Source organism: Erpetoichthys calabaricus, chromosome 8 (genome assembly GCF_900747795.2).
Source record: "Erpetoichthys calabaricus chromosome 8, fErpCal1.3, whole genome shotgun sequence".
Classification (NCBI taxonomy): Eukaryota; Metazoa; Chordata; class Cladistia; order Polypteriformes; family Polypteridae; genus Erpetoichthys; species Erpetoichthys calabaricus.
In genome coordinates, this window is record NC_041401.2 from 74,264,270 (window position 1) to 74,279,483 (window position 15,214).

The 15,214-nt window shown below is 38.2% G+C and overlaps 1 protein-coding gene across 1 annotated transcript in view; it reads left to right on the plus strand.

Moving 5' to 3' along the window:
- Positions 1-11,669, plus strand: part of LOC114656547 (piggyBac transposable element-derived protein 3-like) — a 92,473-nt gene extending 80,804 nt beyond the window's left edge. Inside the window, exons 3-5 of the mRNA XM_051931240.1 lie at positions 895-944; positions 2,204-2,358; positions 11,506-11,669. Coding sequence (XP_051787200.1) covers positions 895-944; positions 2,204-2,358; positions 11,506-11,669 — 369 coding nt within the window. The remainder of the gene's footprint in view (positions 1-894; positions 945-2,203; positions 2,359-11,505) is intronic.
- The last annotated feature ends 3,545 nt before the right edge of the window (positions 11,670-15,214 follow it).

Here is a 15,214-nt window from a genome sequence, read left to right on the forward strand (position 1 = left end):
CTGCCCATTTCATGAAAATTCTCATGCAAGAGGACTGTCCATAAGAAATATTGTGATAGTCATGGAAAACCCCACAAGAAGTGGCATGGAGTAATGACAGGTGTAATTAAGAACATTTTTTATTTAAGAAAATTTGGCCTGTCATGAATGGGAATTGAACTTACACTTCCCAGTGGATAGGCGTGTATGCTATCCACTACACTACCATAACTGGCCTTTGTTTCTGTGTCAGTTGTTACAGTACATTAGACTGTGATATTTGATCAAAGAAATACAGTAGATTGGTGTGGCAGATAATTGTTTCATATTTGTCTCATATTTGTGTGGAGTTCTTACCTCACTTTCAGTCTGTTTGAGGGCAGATGGAAGTCATTTTTTCATTGACAAAAATAGGAAGGTGTGAGCTGTCCAAGGAAAAACCCACACCAAGATATGGTGTAGTGGTTAGCATAGCTGCCCTTAAAGTAATAGCAATGGGTTCAATTCCCAGCCAGGTCAAAATTTGTTTCTTTTTTAGGACATATTTGTTATGTCTATATTGTCAGAGGATGGGGCCATATTCTATCAGGACGTGACTATTGTTATATGTGGAGCAATGTCAGCATGTAAATATGATTGCAATCGTTTGGGCACTATGTATGTAAAGAGCAGTTTTTTATCATTTGGATATTAAAGAGACTGTTTGTGATCTTGGACTCTTATTAAACTGCAAACTTTAAACTGTGAAATGAAATATGTACTTTCATATGTGTTCAGCGTGCTTGTGTACAGATGACATTAAATATACTTAATGGAGTAAGAGTTAAAAATCAAGAGGGATTGTCACACCAGGACAGGTGGTATGGAGGGAAGTGGTAGTTTTGTCTCAGAGATTCTTGCAATCTCATCCCACAGGTTCAAGCCCAGGAGGAGTCAATTCCTGAGGTGTGGAGGAGAAGTGGAGGGTAAGTAGAGACAACAGATACACTCCACAGGTTCCTGGAACACCCAACCTTCCCTATTTTACATCTTTCCACTATATTCTCCCTTTCTGAACGTAAATGATGAATTATTTTCCTCATGGCATTGGAAGGTGTGTGATCAGAGTCCTCATCAGCAGGCGTCCCTTCTTCAAGAAATGGAGGATGCCTGTGAACACATAAGAGTTGAGGATAAGTAGAATGGGTAAGGCATTCCAAGAGGATTTTACAAACATTTTGTGTTAAAAGTAAAATAATTTATGTGGCCAAACAGACATGAATGGTTCCAGACTTTTACTGTAAAATGTGTTTACCTTTTATGTAAACTATAAATATAACTTGCTTTACCCTGGTTCACCATTCACCAACTGTTCTCCCTTTCCTCTATGCTATTTTAAGACTAAGCGTTTGACTGGTAAACAAAACATAATCAAATGAGACACAGAAAACCAAAAAAGGATTTTAATGGAGGAATGAAAATATTAAGAATTTAATTTAATTTAATTTTAGGAAAGAAAAATTGTTGGTCATTCGTTGGATTTGAACTCAGAGGTGTTGGTTCATAGACATGCACCCTATCCACTATGCTACCGTTCAAACAGGTCAGCTCCATCTTTCTCAAGTGCTACTGTATGTTATAATGTATAATGGGAACAAAGATCATTATACTGAGATTGAAGATAATAATTTAATCGTAACTCATAAATATAATAAGTTGTAAAACTTATATGTAATTATTTTGTAGGAACACGTGGAGGCTACCATGTGATTGTAAACAAGTAGTAAAGTTTTTTCTGTGAGAAAAATCACAAGCAATCTGTGGTGTAGTGGTTAGCACATCTGCCCTGAAAAGAAAAGTTTTGGGATCAAATCCTAGCCATGATGTATTCCTGTCTATTATTATGAAAACATTCTCGTTCTCTAAATTAAATGTACATAATTATTTCTCCACAGGTATTGCCCATTGTTATTTGGGGCGCATATAAATGGAGTGAACCAGAAAAGTTTACAAATTTACAAGTAAGGAAATAAATATAAACTAATGTTTTGACATTTGCAATTTCAACAGTGTTGGTTTTTGATTCTGGGCTGTATAAGAAGCATATTTTTAAAATTGTATGTGTTTCTATGAAAATAACAAGGAACTGGAGAAAAACCAAAATTTCCATTGGGGTTGCAACACCAAGACAGATGGTGTAGAGGTAAGTGCAAGTTGACTGTAATCATGTAATATCACCCCACAGGTTCAAATCCAGGAGGAGGCAGTTCCTGACAATTCCTGAGGATGAGGAGGACCAGCAGGACCAGCAGGACCAGCAGGACCAGCAGGACCAGCAGGACCAGCAGGACCAGCAGGACCAGCAGGACCAGCAGGACCAGCAGGACCAGCAGGTAAGAGGTAAGAGGTAAGAGGTAAGAGGTAAGAGGTAAGAGGTAAGAGGTAAGAGGTAAGAGGTAAGAGGTAAGAGGTAAGAGGTAAGAGGTAAGAGGTAAGAGGTAAGAGGTAAGAGGTAAGAGGTAAGAGGTAAGAGGTAAGAGGTAAGAGGTAAGAGGTAAGAGGTAAGAGGTAAGAGGTAAGAGGTAAGAGGTAAGAGGTAAGAGGTAAGAGGTAAGAGGTAAGAGGTAAGAGGTAAGAGGTAAGAGGTAAGAGGTAAGAGGTAAGAGGTAAGAGGTAAGAGGTAAGAGGTAAGAGGTAAGAGGTAAGAGGTAAGAGGTAAGAGGTAAGAGGTAAGAGGTAAGAGGTAAGAGGTAAGAGGTAAGAGGTAAGAGGTAAGAGGTAAGAGGTAAGAGGTAAGAGGTAAGAGGTAAGAGGTAAGAGGTAAGAGGTAAGAGGTAAGAGGTAAGAGGTAAGAGGTAAGAGGTAAGAGGTAAGAGGTAAGAGGTAAGAGGTAAGAGGTAAGAGGTAAGAGGTAAGAGGTAAGAGGTAAGAGGTAAGAGGTAAGAGGTAAGAGGTAAGAGGTAAGAGGTAAGAGGTAAGAGGTAAGAGGTAAGAGGTAAGAGGTAAGAGGTAAGAGGTAAGAGGTAAGAGGTAAGAGGTAAGAGGTAAGAGGTAAGAGGTAAGAGGTAAGAGGTAAGAGGTAAGAGGTAAGAGGTAAGAGGTAAGAGGTAAGAGGTAAGAGGTAAGAGGTAAGAGGTAAGAGGTAAGAGGTAAGAGGTAAGAGGTAAGAGGTAAGAGGTAAGAGGTAAGAGGTAAGAGGTAAGAGGTAAGAGGTAAGAGGTAAGAGGTAAGAGGTAAGAGGTAAGAGGTAAGAGGTAAGAGGTAAGAGGTAAGAGGTAAGAGGTAAGAGGTAAGAGGTAAGAGGTAAGAGGTAAGAGGTAAGAGGTAAGAGGTAAGAGGTAAGAGGTAAGAGGTAAGAGGTAAGAGGTAAGAGGTAAGAGGTAAGAGGTAAGAGGTAAGAGGTAAGAGGTAAGAGGTAAGAGGTAAGAGGTAAGAGGTAAGAGGTAAGAGGTAAGAGGTAAGAGGTAAGAGGTAAGAGGTAAGAGGTAAGAGGTAAGAGGTAAGAGGTAAGAGGTAAGAGGTAAGAGGTAAGAGGTAAGAGGTAAGAGGTAAGAGGTAAGAGGTAAGAGGTAAGAGGTAAGAGGTAAGAGGTAAGAGGTAAGAGGTAAGAGGTAAGAGGTAAGAGGTAAGAGGTAAGAGGTAAGAGGTAAGAGGTAAGAGGTAAGAGGTAAGAGGTAAGAGGTAAGAGGTAAGAGGTAAGAGGTAAGAGGTAAGAGGTAAGAGGTAAGAGGTAAGAGGTAAGAGGTAAGAGGTAAGAGGTAAGAGGTAAGAGGTAAGAGGTAAGAGGTAAGAGGTAAGAGGTAAGAGGTAAGAGGTAAGAGGTAAGAGGTAAGAGGTAAGAGGTAAGAGGTAAGAGGTAAGAGGTAAGAGGTAAGAGGTAAGAGGTAAGAGGTAAGAGGTAAGAGGTAAGAGGTAAGAGGTAAGAGGTAAGAGGTAAGAGGTAAGAGGTAAGAGGTAAGAGGTAAGAGGTAAGAGGTAAGAGGTAAGAGGTAAGAGGTAAGAGGTAAGAGGTAAGAGGTAAGAGGTAAGAGGTAAGAGGTAAGAGGTAAGAGGTAAGAGGTAAGAGGTAAGAGGTAAGAGGTAAGAGGTAAGAGGTAAGAGGTAAGAGGTAAGAGGTAAGAGGTAAGAGGTAAGAGGTAAGAGGTAAGAGGTAAGAGGTAAGAGGTAAGAGGTAAGAGGTAAGAGGTAAGAGGTAAGAGGTAAGAGGTAAGAGGTAAGAGGTAAGAGGTAAGAGGTAAGAGGTAAGAGGTAAGAGGTAAGAGGTAAGAGGTAAGAGGTAAGAGGTAAGAGGTAAGAGGTAAGAGGTAAGAGGTAAGAGGTAAGAGGTAAGAGGTAAGAGGTAAGAGGTAAGAGGTAAGAGGTAAGAGGTAAGAGGTAAGAGGTAAGAGGTAAGAGGTAAGAGGTAAGAGGTAAGAGGTAAGAGGTAAGAGGTAAGAGGTAAGAGGTAAGAGGTAAGAGGTAAGAGGTAAGAGGTAAGAGGTAAGAGGTAAGAGGTAAGAGGTAAGAGGTAAGAGGTAAGAGGTAAGAGGTAAGAGGTAAGAGGTAAGAGGTAAGAGGTAAGAGGTAAGAGGTAAGAGGTAAGAGGTAAGAGGTAAGAGGTAAGAGGTAAGAGGTAAGAGGTAAGAGGTAAGAGGTAAGAGGTAAGAGGTAAGATCAGCACCTCCAAATCCGAGACCATGGTCCTCAGCCGGAAAAGGGTGGAGTGCCCTCTCAGGGTTGGGAGCGAGATCCTGCCTCAAGTGGAGGAGTTCAAGTATCTTGGGGTCATGTTATAATATAGTATCTGTATTTTTATTTGTAGTATTCTTAAAAAGTAAATGCTCTTTCTTTCTTGCTGTCTCTGTAAAGCTGATACAGGTGACCTTTGGCCTCACCTGCTTGCTGCTGGGTTTTATCATAAAGCCTGATGAGATATTTCACTTGCCCAGATGCGACATCGTCTCATTTCCTCTGTGAAGCTGACACCTTTGCTGGCTTTTGGGTTGACATTACTTCATTGCATTAAACTGCACTCTGCTAATTAGATGTTAATTACTTGCCCTTGAAAGAGAAATGCTGGGCTGCTCATCAAGGAGAGCTTGCAGCAAATTTAGGGAAGATAATTGCAGTGATATCTTTTAATACCAGGTTAATAATCATGGGCGATGTGCTGAAGACTAGAACTACAAGGGCACACATATGACACACACTCTCAAAAAATGAACTGTTTTGGCAGCTTCTTGCTTTTTCTTCTGGGTGTTAAAGGGGTGATAGCTTAACATAATACAGTATGTTACATCTTGTAGTGTTCGTTATTTTGTGCATTTTAAGTTTGAACTCCTCAGCGTACAATGCTTTATATAAAAGAATTACCCAAATTTCTGATTGCACAGTCGTATAATTGCTGCCTCACAATTCCTAGTACCTGGGTTCCATTCTGTGTATGGCCAATGTATGAGTGGAGTTTGAACAATCTCCCCATTTTCTGTGCCCTTTGGGTTCTTCCCGTATTTCGGTGATGTGGAGATTAATTAATGTGGGACTATGCATGATTTTGCCTAATGATGGACTGATGCCCCTAATGATGGACTGTTGCCCCTTTCTCAATATTATCTAGATTGTTTATTCAGTCAGTTTTGTACTTGTGCAGCAGAATCCAATTTGCAAAAATTCTAATTTGTCATTTACTGAAGTGAAAGGTATATGGTATTGTAGTGTGTGGTTCACAAACTCCCACTCTGTGTTTTCATCAGTCATAGGACCACTCTCTCTAGCTTCCACAGCTCAGGAGCAATCAAACGGCTTTTTTTTTTGGAAATCAATACAAAACTATAGAAGTGTTTACACTAAGGCACTTAAAAAAACAAAAAACAAAGGAAAAAGCGAGGTTATGTTAACACAGGAGCAATTTAATTTAACTGTTCACAGAAACTGGTGAAGAAAGAAAAAATCAATTTTCCTGCCGTGTTTTGGTGTGAATCAATTCAGAGTAGAGTGCTTTTGCAGAATCAAAAACTTGTAGGCATAGGCTTTTTTACCCTGTGTGGGAGCACCGACCACTATTTTATTAATTTATTTACTTTATTTTTGCTTCTTATGATTGTAGGGGAGAACAGAATGGTATAGAGCAGTTATCTGGATTATATTGTGGTGATGGCCAGGAACTGAAAAACAACAAAGATGACTGTTAGGTCAGTCTGTAGAAATGCAGTTGAAACAAGCTTGCTGATTGCAACTGTAGGAAGACTGTCTGATTTAATCCCTGTCCAGGAGAGGCAATGAATTAAATTAAATATTTTAAACAATAATAACATACATAAACCAGCAGCTAATTTTTAGTGAAAAGTTTTGTATGCATTTATATGTCCTTTGATTTATAGTCATATGCTATAAAGATGGTACAATATACAGTATCAATTAACAGTGTAGGTAAAGGGCTAGTGTATAAAAATATACATTATATACAGTGTATATGAATACGGTGGCGCAGTGGTAGCGCTGCTGCTTCCCGGTCCTCCCTGCATGGAGTTTGCATGCTCTCCCCGTGTCTGTTAGAAGGCTCTGTCAGCGGAGGAACTCCTTGGCCTCACATCAGGAAGTCAGAGTCAGGAGGCAGCGGGCAACACTTTTGGGAAAAGGAAGGAGAAAAAAATTGTATTGTGCATTTGTGACTGATCTTTGCGTGGGTGTTTATTGAGAAGGTGTGATGGGTGAGTATCTTTAATTTAAGCCCAGAATTGTGTTAGGCATTGCTGTTTTTTGAGGTTTGGGGCTCAGTGGTGCCTCCTTTTGGTTAACACACACACACACAAACACCCACACACAGTGGATTCAGCAACTATTCAGAGCCTTTCACATTTTGCTATGTTTCAGCCTTGTGCTAAAATCATTTAAAATCTATTTTTCCACACATTAAGAAACACTAAATATAACTGTGACAAACTGAAAACAAGATTTTAGGAATTTTTGCAAATGTTTTAAAAATAAGGTGATATATCACATTGACAAGTATTCAGGCCCCTTTACTCAGTACTTGCTGAAGCATCTTTGGCAGCAATTACGGCCTGTAGTCTTCTTAGGTATAATGCGTCAAGTTTGACACAGCTGGATTTTCTGCCATTTTTCCCTGCAGATCCTCTCAAATTTGTCAGGTTGGATGGAGATCATCAGTGGATAACTATTTTCAGGTCTTACCAGAGATGTTCAATTGGGTTCAAGTCTGGCCTTTGGCTGAGCAATTCAAGGACATTTCCAGGATTAACCCTAAGCTAATCTTGTGTTGTCTTTGCTTTGTCCTTAGGGTCGTTGTCCTGTTGGAAGGTGAACCTTAAACCCAGTTTGAGGTCTAGAGCACTCTGGAACAAGTTTTCAGTAAGGATATCTATGTTTTGCTCTGTTCAGCTTTACCCTCAACCCTGTGTAGTCTGCCCATTCCTGCTGCCGAAAAACAACCCCACAGCATGATGCTGACACCACTATGCTTCACCACTTGAATAATATTGTACAGGTGATGAATGGTGCCTGGTGCCTTATTTCCTCCAGACATGATACTAATCTTTTTTTTTTTCATCAGAACAGAGAATCTTGTTTCTCACTGTCTGAGAGGCCTTTAGGTGCCTTTTTGTAAATTTCAAGTGGGCTTCCATGTGTCTTCTATCTGGCCATTCTGTCAAAGTTCAGATTAGTAGAGTGTTGCAGTGATGGTTGTCTTTCTAGAAGTTTCATCTCATCACAGGTTCTCTGGACCTCACTCAGAGTGTCCATCAGGTTCTTGGTCACCTCTTTTACCAAGGCCTTTCTCCCACAATTGCTTAGTATAGGCCAGTTCTAAGAAGAGTCATGGTTGTTCCAAACTTCTTCCATTTAAGAATTATGAAAGCAACTTTGCCCTTGGGAATCTTCAATGCTGCAGGAATTTTTATAGCCTTCCCCAGTTCTATGTATCAACACAATTCTGTCTGTAAGTTCTATAGTTAATTACTTCAACCTCAAGGCTTGGTTTTTGCTGTGATACACAGTGTCAACTGTGGAACCTTCTATAGAGTGCATACCTTTCTAATCATGTCTGATGAATACATTGACCACTGATGGACTCCAAACAAGGTGTAGAATTAGCTCAATGATGATCACGCATGGAATGCACCTCAGTCAAATTTCAAGTGTCATAGCAAAGGGCTGAATATTTGTGTCAATGTAATATTTCAATTTTTCATTTTTAATACATTTGCAAAAATTTCTAACGCTTAAATGATTTTAGCACAAGGATGCAGCATAATACAATGTGAAAAAGTGAACTTTCTGAATTCAATGTAACTACAGTACTGGGTTTATCACAGCCATATACAGAGACTAACAGGGAAATAGGGAGTTGCTAATTGACCTCACTTGCAGACCTTTGGAGGTGGAGAGTAAACTGGGGTTATATAAATAACTAGCAAAATACCCGCGCTTCGCAGCGGAGAAGTAGTGTGTTACAGAGGTTATGAAAAAGAAAAGGAAACATTTTAAAAATAACGTAACATGATTGTCAATGTAATTATGTTGTTATTGTTATGAGTGTTGCTGTCTTATATATATATATAAAATATACACACACATAAACATAAATATACATATACATATATACATATCTACATATACACATATCTACATATACATATATATACATATATATATATACAGATATTACATATATATATACACACATACAGTACATACACACACATATACATATATACATATACACATACATACACATATATATATACACACATACATACATACACACATATATATATATATATATATATATATATATATATATATATATATATACACACACACACACAGACACATATATACATATATATTTACATATCTACATATCTACACATATATATATATATACACATATCTACATATATATATATATATATATATATATATATATATATATATATATACACATATCTACATATATATATATATATATATAGCAAAATACCCGCGCTTTGCAGCGGAGAAGTAGTGTGTTAAAGAGGTTATGAAAAAAAAAAGGAAACATTTTAAAAATAACGTAACATGATTGTCAATGTAATTGTGTTGTCATTGTTATGAGTGTTGCTGTCTTTTATATATATAATATACACACACACACACACATAAACATATATATACATATACATATACATATACACTTTTTTCGTGAAAGCCCGTTTCAGTCAATAAGTCTTAAAAAAAGGTGTAAAGATATTGACAATAAGCTAAGCAAACCCAGGAAGACATGGAATCGTTTAAATCAAGTATCATTACATCTTCCTTTCTTAAAGAGAAGTAAGGCAGTACTTATAAGCTTACATATTTATATATAGACATACATACATATATATATATATATATATCTATATCCGAAGCCGTGCAAGCACACTCTTGAGAATGCAACGTATAGTTGTACAGAAGAAAAGCAATCTTGCCTCAAATGAATGGCAACCTTTTGTAGGTCTATGAACTTAATTTAAACTTTAGGTTTACACGGTGCTTTCTTTCCGAAGTACCTGCACTCATCAATATGTCTGTATGTGTCAGTCGGTCAAATCCACGCACTTCGCACCGGCGAAGTACCACTTTTAAATTTTTATTAAGAAAAAAAGAAAACCTTTTTAAATTGAGGGAAAATATACTAATAACAGTTTGTTAAGGATCTGTTTTTTTGTGAAGCTGCCTTCACTTGAGTGATCACTTTGACCTGACTTGGTGGCCAACTATAAGCGTTACCTGGTAGGTAACCACCCATACAATCAGATTGTGAATTAGACTACGAATGCCGTGAATGTAATTACCCCGATCTACATGTTGTCAAATAAACGAACCACACGCCGTGGCGCGGAATGTAATTACCCCGATCTACATGTTGTCAAATAAACGAACCACACGCCGTGGCGCAATTTTAGGGGCTTTGCCTGTAGTGCTGACGTCCGAGGTTCGATTCCCGTAAGGGAGTGAAGTGAGTGGCTGGTTACCTACCAGGTAACGCTTATGGTTGGCCAGCAAGTGAGGTAACATCAGCCACGGTGCCTTCAGTTGTGAGAAGCAGATCATAGAATGATTGAAAATAGTTTACTGTCAAATAATGCAAAGAGTACGCGACACGTCTTTCCCCCTTATTCTTGGCTCATCAGGCGTACACACTCACTGCAGATCATAGAATGATTGAAAATAGTTTTGCATTTACCTTTTTAGTAAAAGGCGAGCTTTTAAGCCTGAGAAATCACCCCGTAAATGCACACGTTTAATTGCACATGTGTTAATATGTATGCTTACACAGTATTAAAAGACAGTGAACAACGTCATTTACCTTTGTTCCCGCGTTTGATAAAAGGCGAGCTTTTAAGCCTGAGAAATCACCCCATAAATGCACACGTTTAATTGCACATGTGTTAATATGTATGCTTACACAGTATTAAAAGACACTCAAAAATTAACGTCATTTACCTTCGTTCCCGCGTTTGACTCGTGCTGTAAGTCTCTTCCTTGTTTTTAGTTCACGCGATTACGTAGGAGGCGTGATGACGCGATACGTGACTCCGCCTCCTCCATTAGAGTATATGGACAAAAAACATGTTCCAGTTATGACCATTACGCGTAGAATTTCGAAATGAAACCTGCCTAACTTTTGTAAGTAAGCTGTAAGGAATGAGCTTGACAAATTTCAGCCTTCCACCTACACGGGAAGTTCGAGAATTAGTGATGAGTCAGTCAGTCAGTCAGTCAGTGAGTCAGTGAGGGCTTTGCCTTTTATTAATATGTATAGATTAAACACAAGAAGGACAATGGCAGTCTGAAGACTTAATGATTAAGTCAAATTTCCCACAAATGAATATACAAGATTAAGAGGTTAACCAAGTTAATTGGGGTTACTTTCCAAAATAAACTTGAGAAAATCAAAATCATCTAATCTGGATTTTGAAACAAAAATCAGTCAAAAAGTTAAAGACAAATAGTTCAAAACTTGATTATTGTAGTTTTGACATCAAAATTATGTAGAATAATAATTTCTTTCTTTCTTTTTTTAAATATTTTATCCATTAATATTTTATAGTGGCAATGTGAAGAAGTCACATATTGCAATGTCGGCAAGTCACATGACCAGCAATGGGACCCATTCAATAAACTGTAGCTGCTGACCTCTGGATCTCCATTCCATTGAGGAGGTTGTCACTTTATATTGTACATCAATGATAACACCTGCTTACACTTTGGTTAAGATTAAGATTGGGGGAAGTTTATCTGACTAAGGTCAAGTAACCCAAGTGAGAAAATACTGCAATCCAATAGTTGGACCCTCAATTAATATAGCTGCAGCCGTTGAATTCAATGAGAAAATGGTGGTGCTCACAAGTAAACGACCCAAGATTTTGCTATATTGACACCAATAAAAAAAAAATTAAAAAAATAAACAAACTTTAGATAAGATGGAGGAAAAAAATCTGCAGGGGCTCCAAGGCCAAAAGACTGTCCAGCCCCCACTGGCATTCTAACTAACAAAATGTTTGCCATCATTGTTTCCAGGATTTATCCTAGAGGACTCAGTACAACAGATCTTGTGGACAGCTGGGGTATCTGCCTTAATTCATGCATCACAGGTGACTGGAAATTACCTTGATCAGGATGTGGTGGCACAAAACGCTACCACATGGAATACAGAAAAGAAAGCTGAGAAATACAGAGATTAATGATAATTACAAATCAAAAGAAAGGGCTCAGGACAAAAACCAAGAACTCAAACAAGATCAAAATACCCCATTATTTATCCATTTTAAAAATCATTGGATTGAAAGTGTTGCATTCTGAGAATTTTGGTCATGATATGATAACAATGGGAGTTTATAGCTCATAACAACATGGCCATGACCCTTCGAATATCAGCACCTACAATAGAGAGGCCATGGTAAAAAATGAGAAACGACATGATGGGCCAAAAACTTAAACAGAATCTGGTTCAATAATCACAAAATGAAAAAGAAAACACAAAACATTTACAGAAATGCAATCGGCACCTTCCAAAAACCTCACAATCATAACAGAGTGAGCTTATCATGAAAAGAATCCTCTTAGAATTTTCACCCACAGTAGTCTGGGCCAACACTTAAAAATAAATACCAGTCCATTTGTTGTCCTTTGAACAAAACAGATGATTGATTAAAGGAGCCAAATAAAACTGAAACGGTCTGTGCACAGTAACAACTTTTCTAACATTAACCATCAAAACTGAGCAAAATAGTCATAGTGGATGAGGTACACGTCATTTTATCTTGTCGGTGATAGGATATGGAAGCCAAATATCCAAACAGTCTCTTGCAGCCAGCACATCCAGGTGGAGAACGTTAGAAAATTGAACAAAAAACATTGTATGGTGTGAAAGATCCTATTAATACCTGTAAATGAGGAAACCTTATGAATCTGTGGATCCATCCTGCTGGTTGTCGTTGATGTAGTCTGGTGGTGGTGGTGGTGATGGTGATGATATTCCATGGTGTGCATTTTTAAGGAAAACAGTTGAATGCATACACAATATGTGATCACCTTGGTCGATCAAGTATTTCCCTTTGTGATCATAGTACTCTGCAAATGAGCTTTCCAGTTAGTATGATGCTCAGTATCACAAGATTATTAACATGCTTGAATGGTTCCAGGAATATGACAGTTAATCTTAGAGTAGTGGGCTTCCTAGTTTCCAAATGTCAGATTAATCCAGCATCTGTGGAAGATAGAGCATGTTTTTCTGAGTAGAAATGTGTTAACAAACAACAAACATCGATTTGACATTGGCCTGTGCCCCTATACTGCCCTTTAGTGATCTTATTGAGTCCTCTCCTGTAATTAATTAAAGACATCTTGGGAGCAAATACGGAGAGGGGAACTATTACTAGTGTTTTGCTAAACAGAAACCTTTAAATGTATAGCTATTTTTTCCCTTGGTAGAGCTGAAATGTTGATTCTTCAGTCCAAATCCTGTGCTCTCTGGGTGAGGTTTGTAAATTTTCTTTTCATTTGTTTTTCTACAGGTACCCCATTCTCCTCTTCCCCTGACCCCAAACCCCAAGTCCTTAACATCTTTGTTAATTGGCAGCTATAATTGGCCTCATATGACTAACTGAATGTGTTACATGAGTGTCCCCTAATGCAGGCTAATGTTCTGACTATGTTTGGTTCCCACTCTTCATCAAATGAGCTATTAAGCAAGTTCAAAAATGGGTGGATATGCCTTTGAATTTCCTACCTTACAGGTACAATTTTCTAACCTCTATGTTCCTTGAAGAAACTGAGTGTTGAGGGCTGAAGAAGGTAAGGACCCCCCAACATTTAACATTGTATGGCCTTGTCCACAGTGACATGGCTCTTCTGACCCAGAAGAGAGGAGAGACACTGCTGCATCAGGACCATCTAGTGTTATGTCATCTAAAAAATATACATCCAGCACAGTGTAGGAACGTCAGCCGCACCTTCATAACAGTATCTTCTAACATTTTTTATAAGGTTTAATATTTAATGAGCATGCAAAAAAAATGAGTCCTTACCTTAGTTAGAAAGATTTAGTCTAATATGATATGAATCAGGATAGATGAAAAAGCATTACAAGTAGACTGCCCCATTTTGCACTTACAAATTAAAAAAAAAAGTTTGTTTATTTATTTATGCTGCTTGCCGTACAGCCTAAACCCAAGAAGAGTTATTGATTCACACAGCTTCTCTTGTCTGATCGGTCAATACAGGGCTGCTGGAAAGAAAAAACTAGTGATGGATGACTTGAACACTTCAGCTGTGTGGCAGTTGATTCAGCTTTTTAAAAACAGATAGCTCTGGCAAAAAGTACTGCTGAAGTATTTTACATGCGGTAGAGAGGTTTTAAACTATTTAAATATTCATCTGTTTCTTGGTGTTATTACTCAAGCTGGGACTGGCCTTGTCAGATAAAATGCGCCAGAATGATTATTTCGACCAGGCTCCTTGTTTTTGGGGAGGTGGAGAGTAAAGTGGCTTATTGCTTTCCGTTGTCTGATTTTTAAAATCACAAATGTGTGAATGCTGGAAACAGTCCTCAGTTTTGTTAGCATTTAAGAAATGTGAGATATTCATGAATGTGTATTTTAACCAAATGTGTCTCAGATTATAAATTGTATAGAAGCATTTTTATTTTACTAGTCAGGGTTAATAAAATTCAATGTTTTCATGTTGGATGTTTACAGAAAATAGCAATCAAAAAAGTTCAAATTTTGCTTTGTGATGTGTTTCTTGTAAAAGGATACCCTGAGGTGGACATCTTTAAGTTGCCTATCTGAAGATCTGTTGCTGTAAATGGCTGACATTATCACAAACAGGACCATTTCAGAATCACTTGTTTCTGTTACTTTTGGTTCCTTTTGTTCAACTTATTTTATGGTTTGAAGGATTTTAAGGAAGGCACAGTTCAAAGATATAAAGTGAAGACCAACAGCGGCTCATAATATCCATAAGGTAATTGTGTATATTGCTGTGTTAATATGTTCTGTGACTGAATTATGACTTATGACATTTAAAGGTGCACTTGGCTAGTGGCAGCAATATTAGTAGAAGTAGTAAAATGTAAAAAGCACAGTGAAATTCCTACTTGCCTATCCAAAACAAATGCAACACATTGCCACTCTATGTGACTGTGATAACAATAAAGTATTGAAATATGCGCCGTATGATTTGAAAGTAAAGTGGAGAGTCAAATAGAAAGAAATTGTGTTATGCTTCCCCAGGGTGCTAGAAAGCATGCTACTGAGCAACTGACAGGGATACCTGAACCTCTTCTAAAAGAGATACTGAGAGTAAGGCCGGGGCAGGGCTCATTTTATTTGGCCACTGGAGGGTACACTAAAAAAATGTGTGGTCTTGAGAGACTTTCTTGATAATGGGAGGAAACATTTGGACAGCGTCAAACAATAAGTCAGTGCGTACTTAAGCTAAAAACTTTAATGCGAAGACATCAAAGATTATTTGTCAAGTAAACATGGTACTTAATTTACACTGTGAACCACCAGGAGGCATACCAGCCACGCTACCCGACACAGGCAAGTAGGCACAAGTTGTCACACAGCACACACGTTTATTTACAGTTGGGGAGCGCTTTAGCCTGCTCCCCACAGTACATACAGCACAGCACAGCACAATCCTTCTTTTTTCTTTCCTTTCCTCTTCTCTTCCACCTCCACTCCTTCTGGAAAGCTCCATCTACTCCCAACTGACTCTAGCT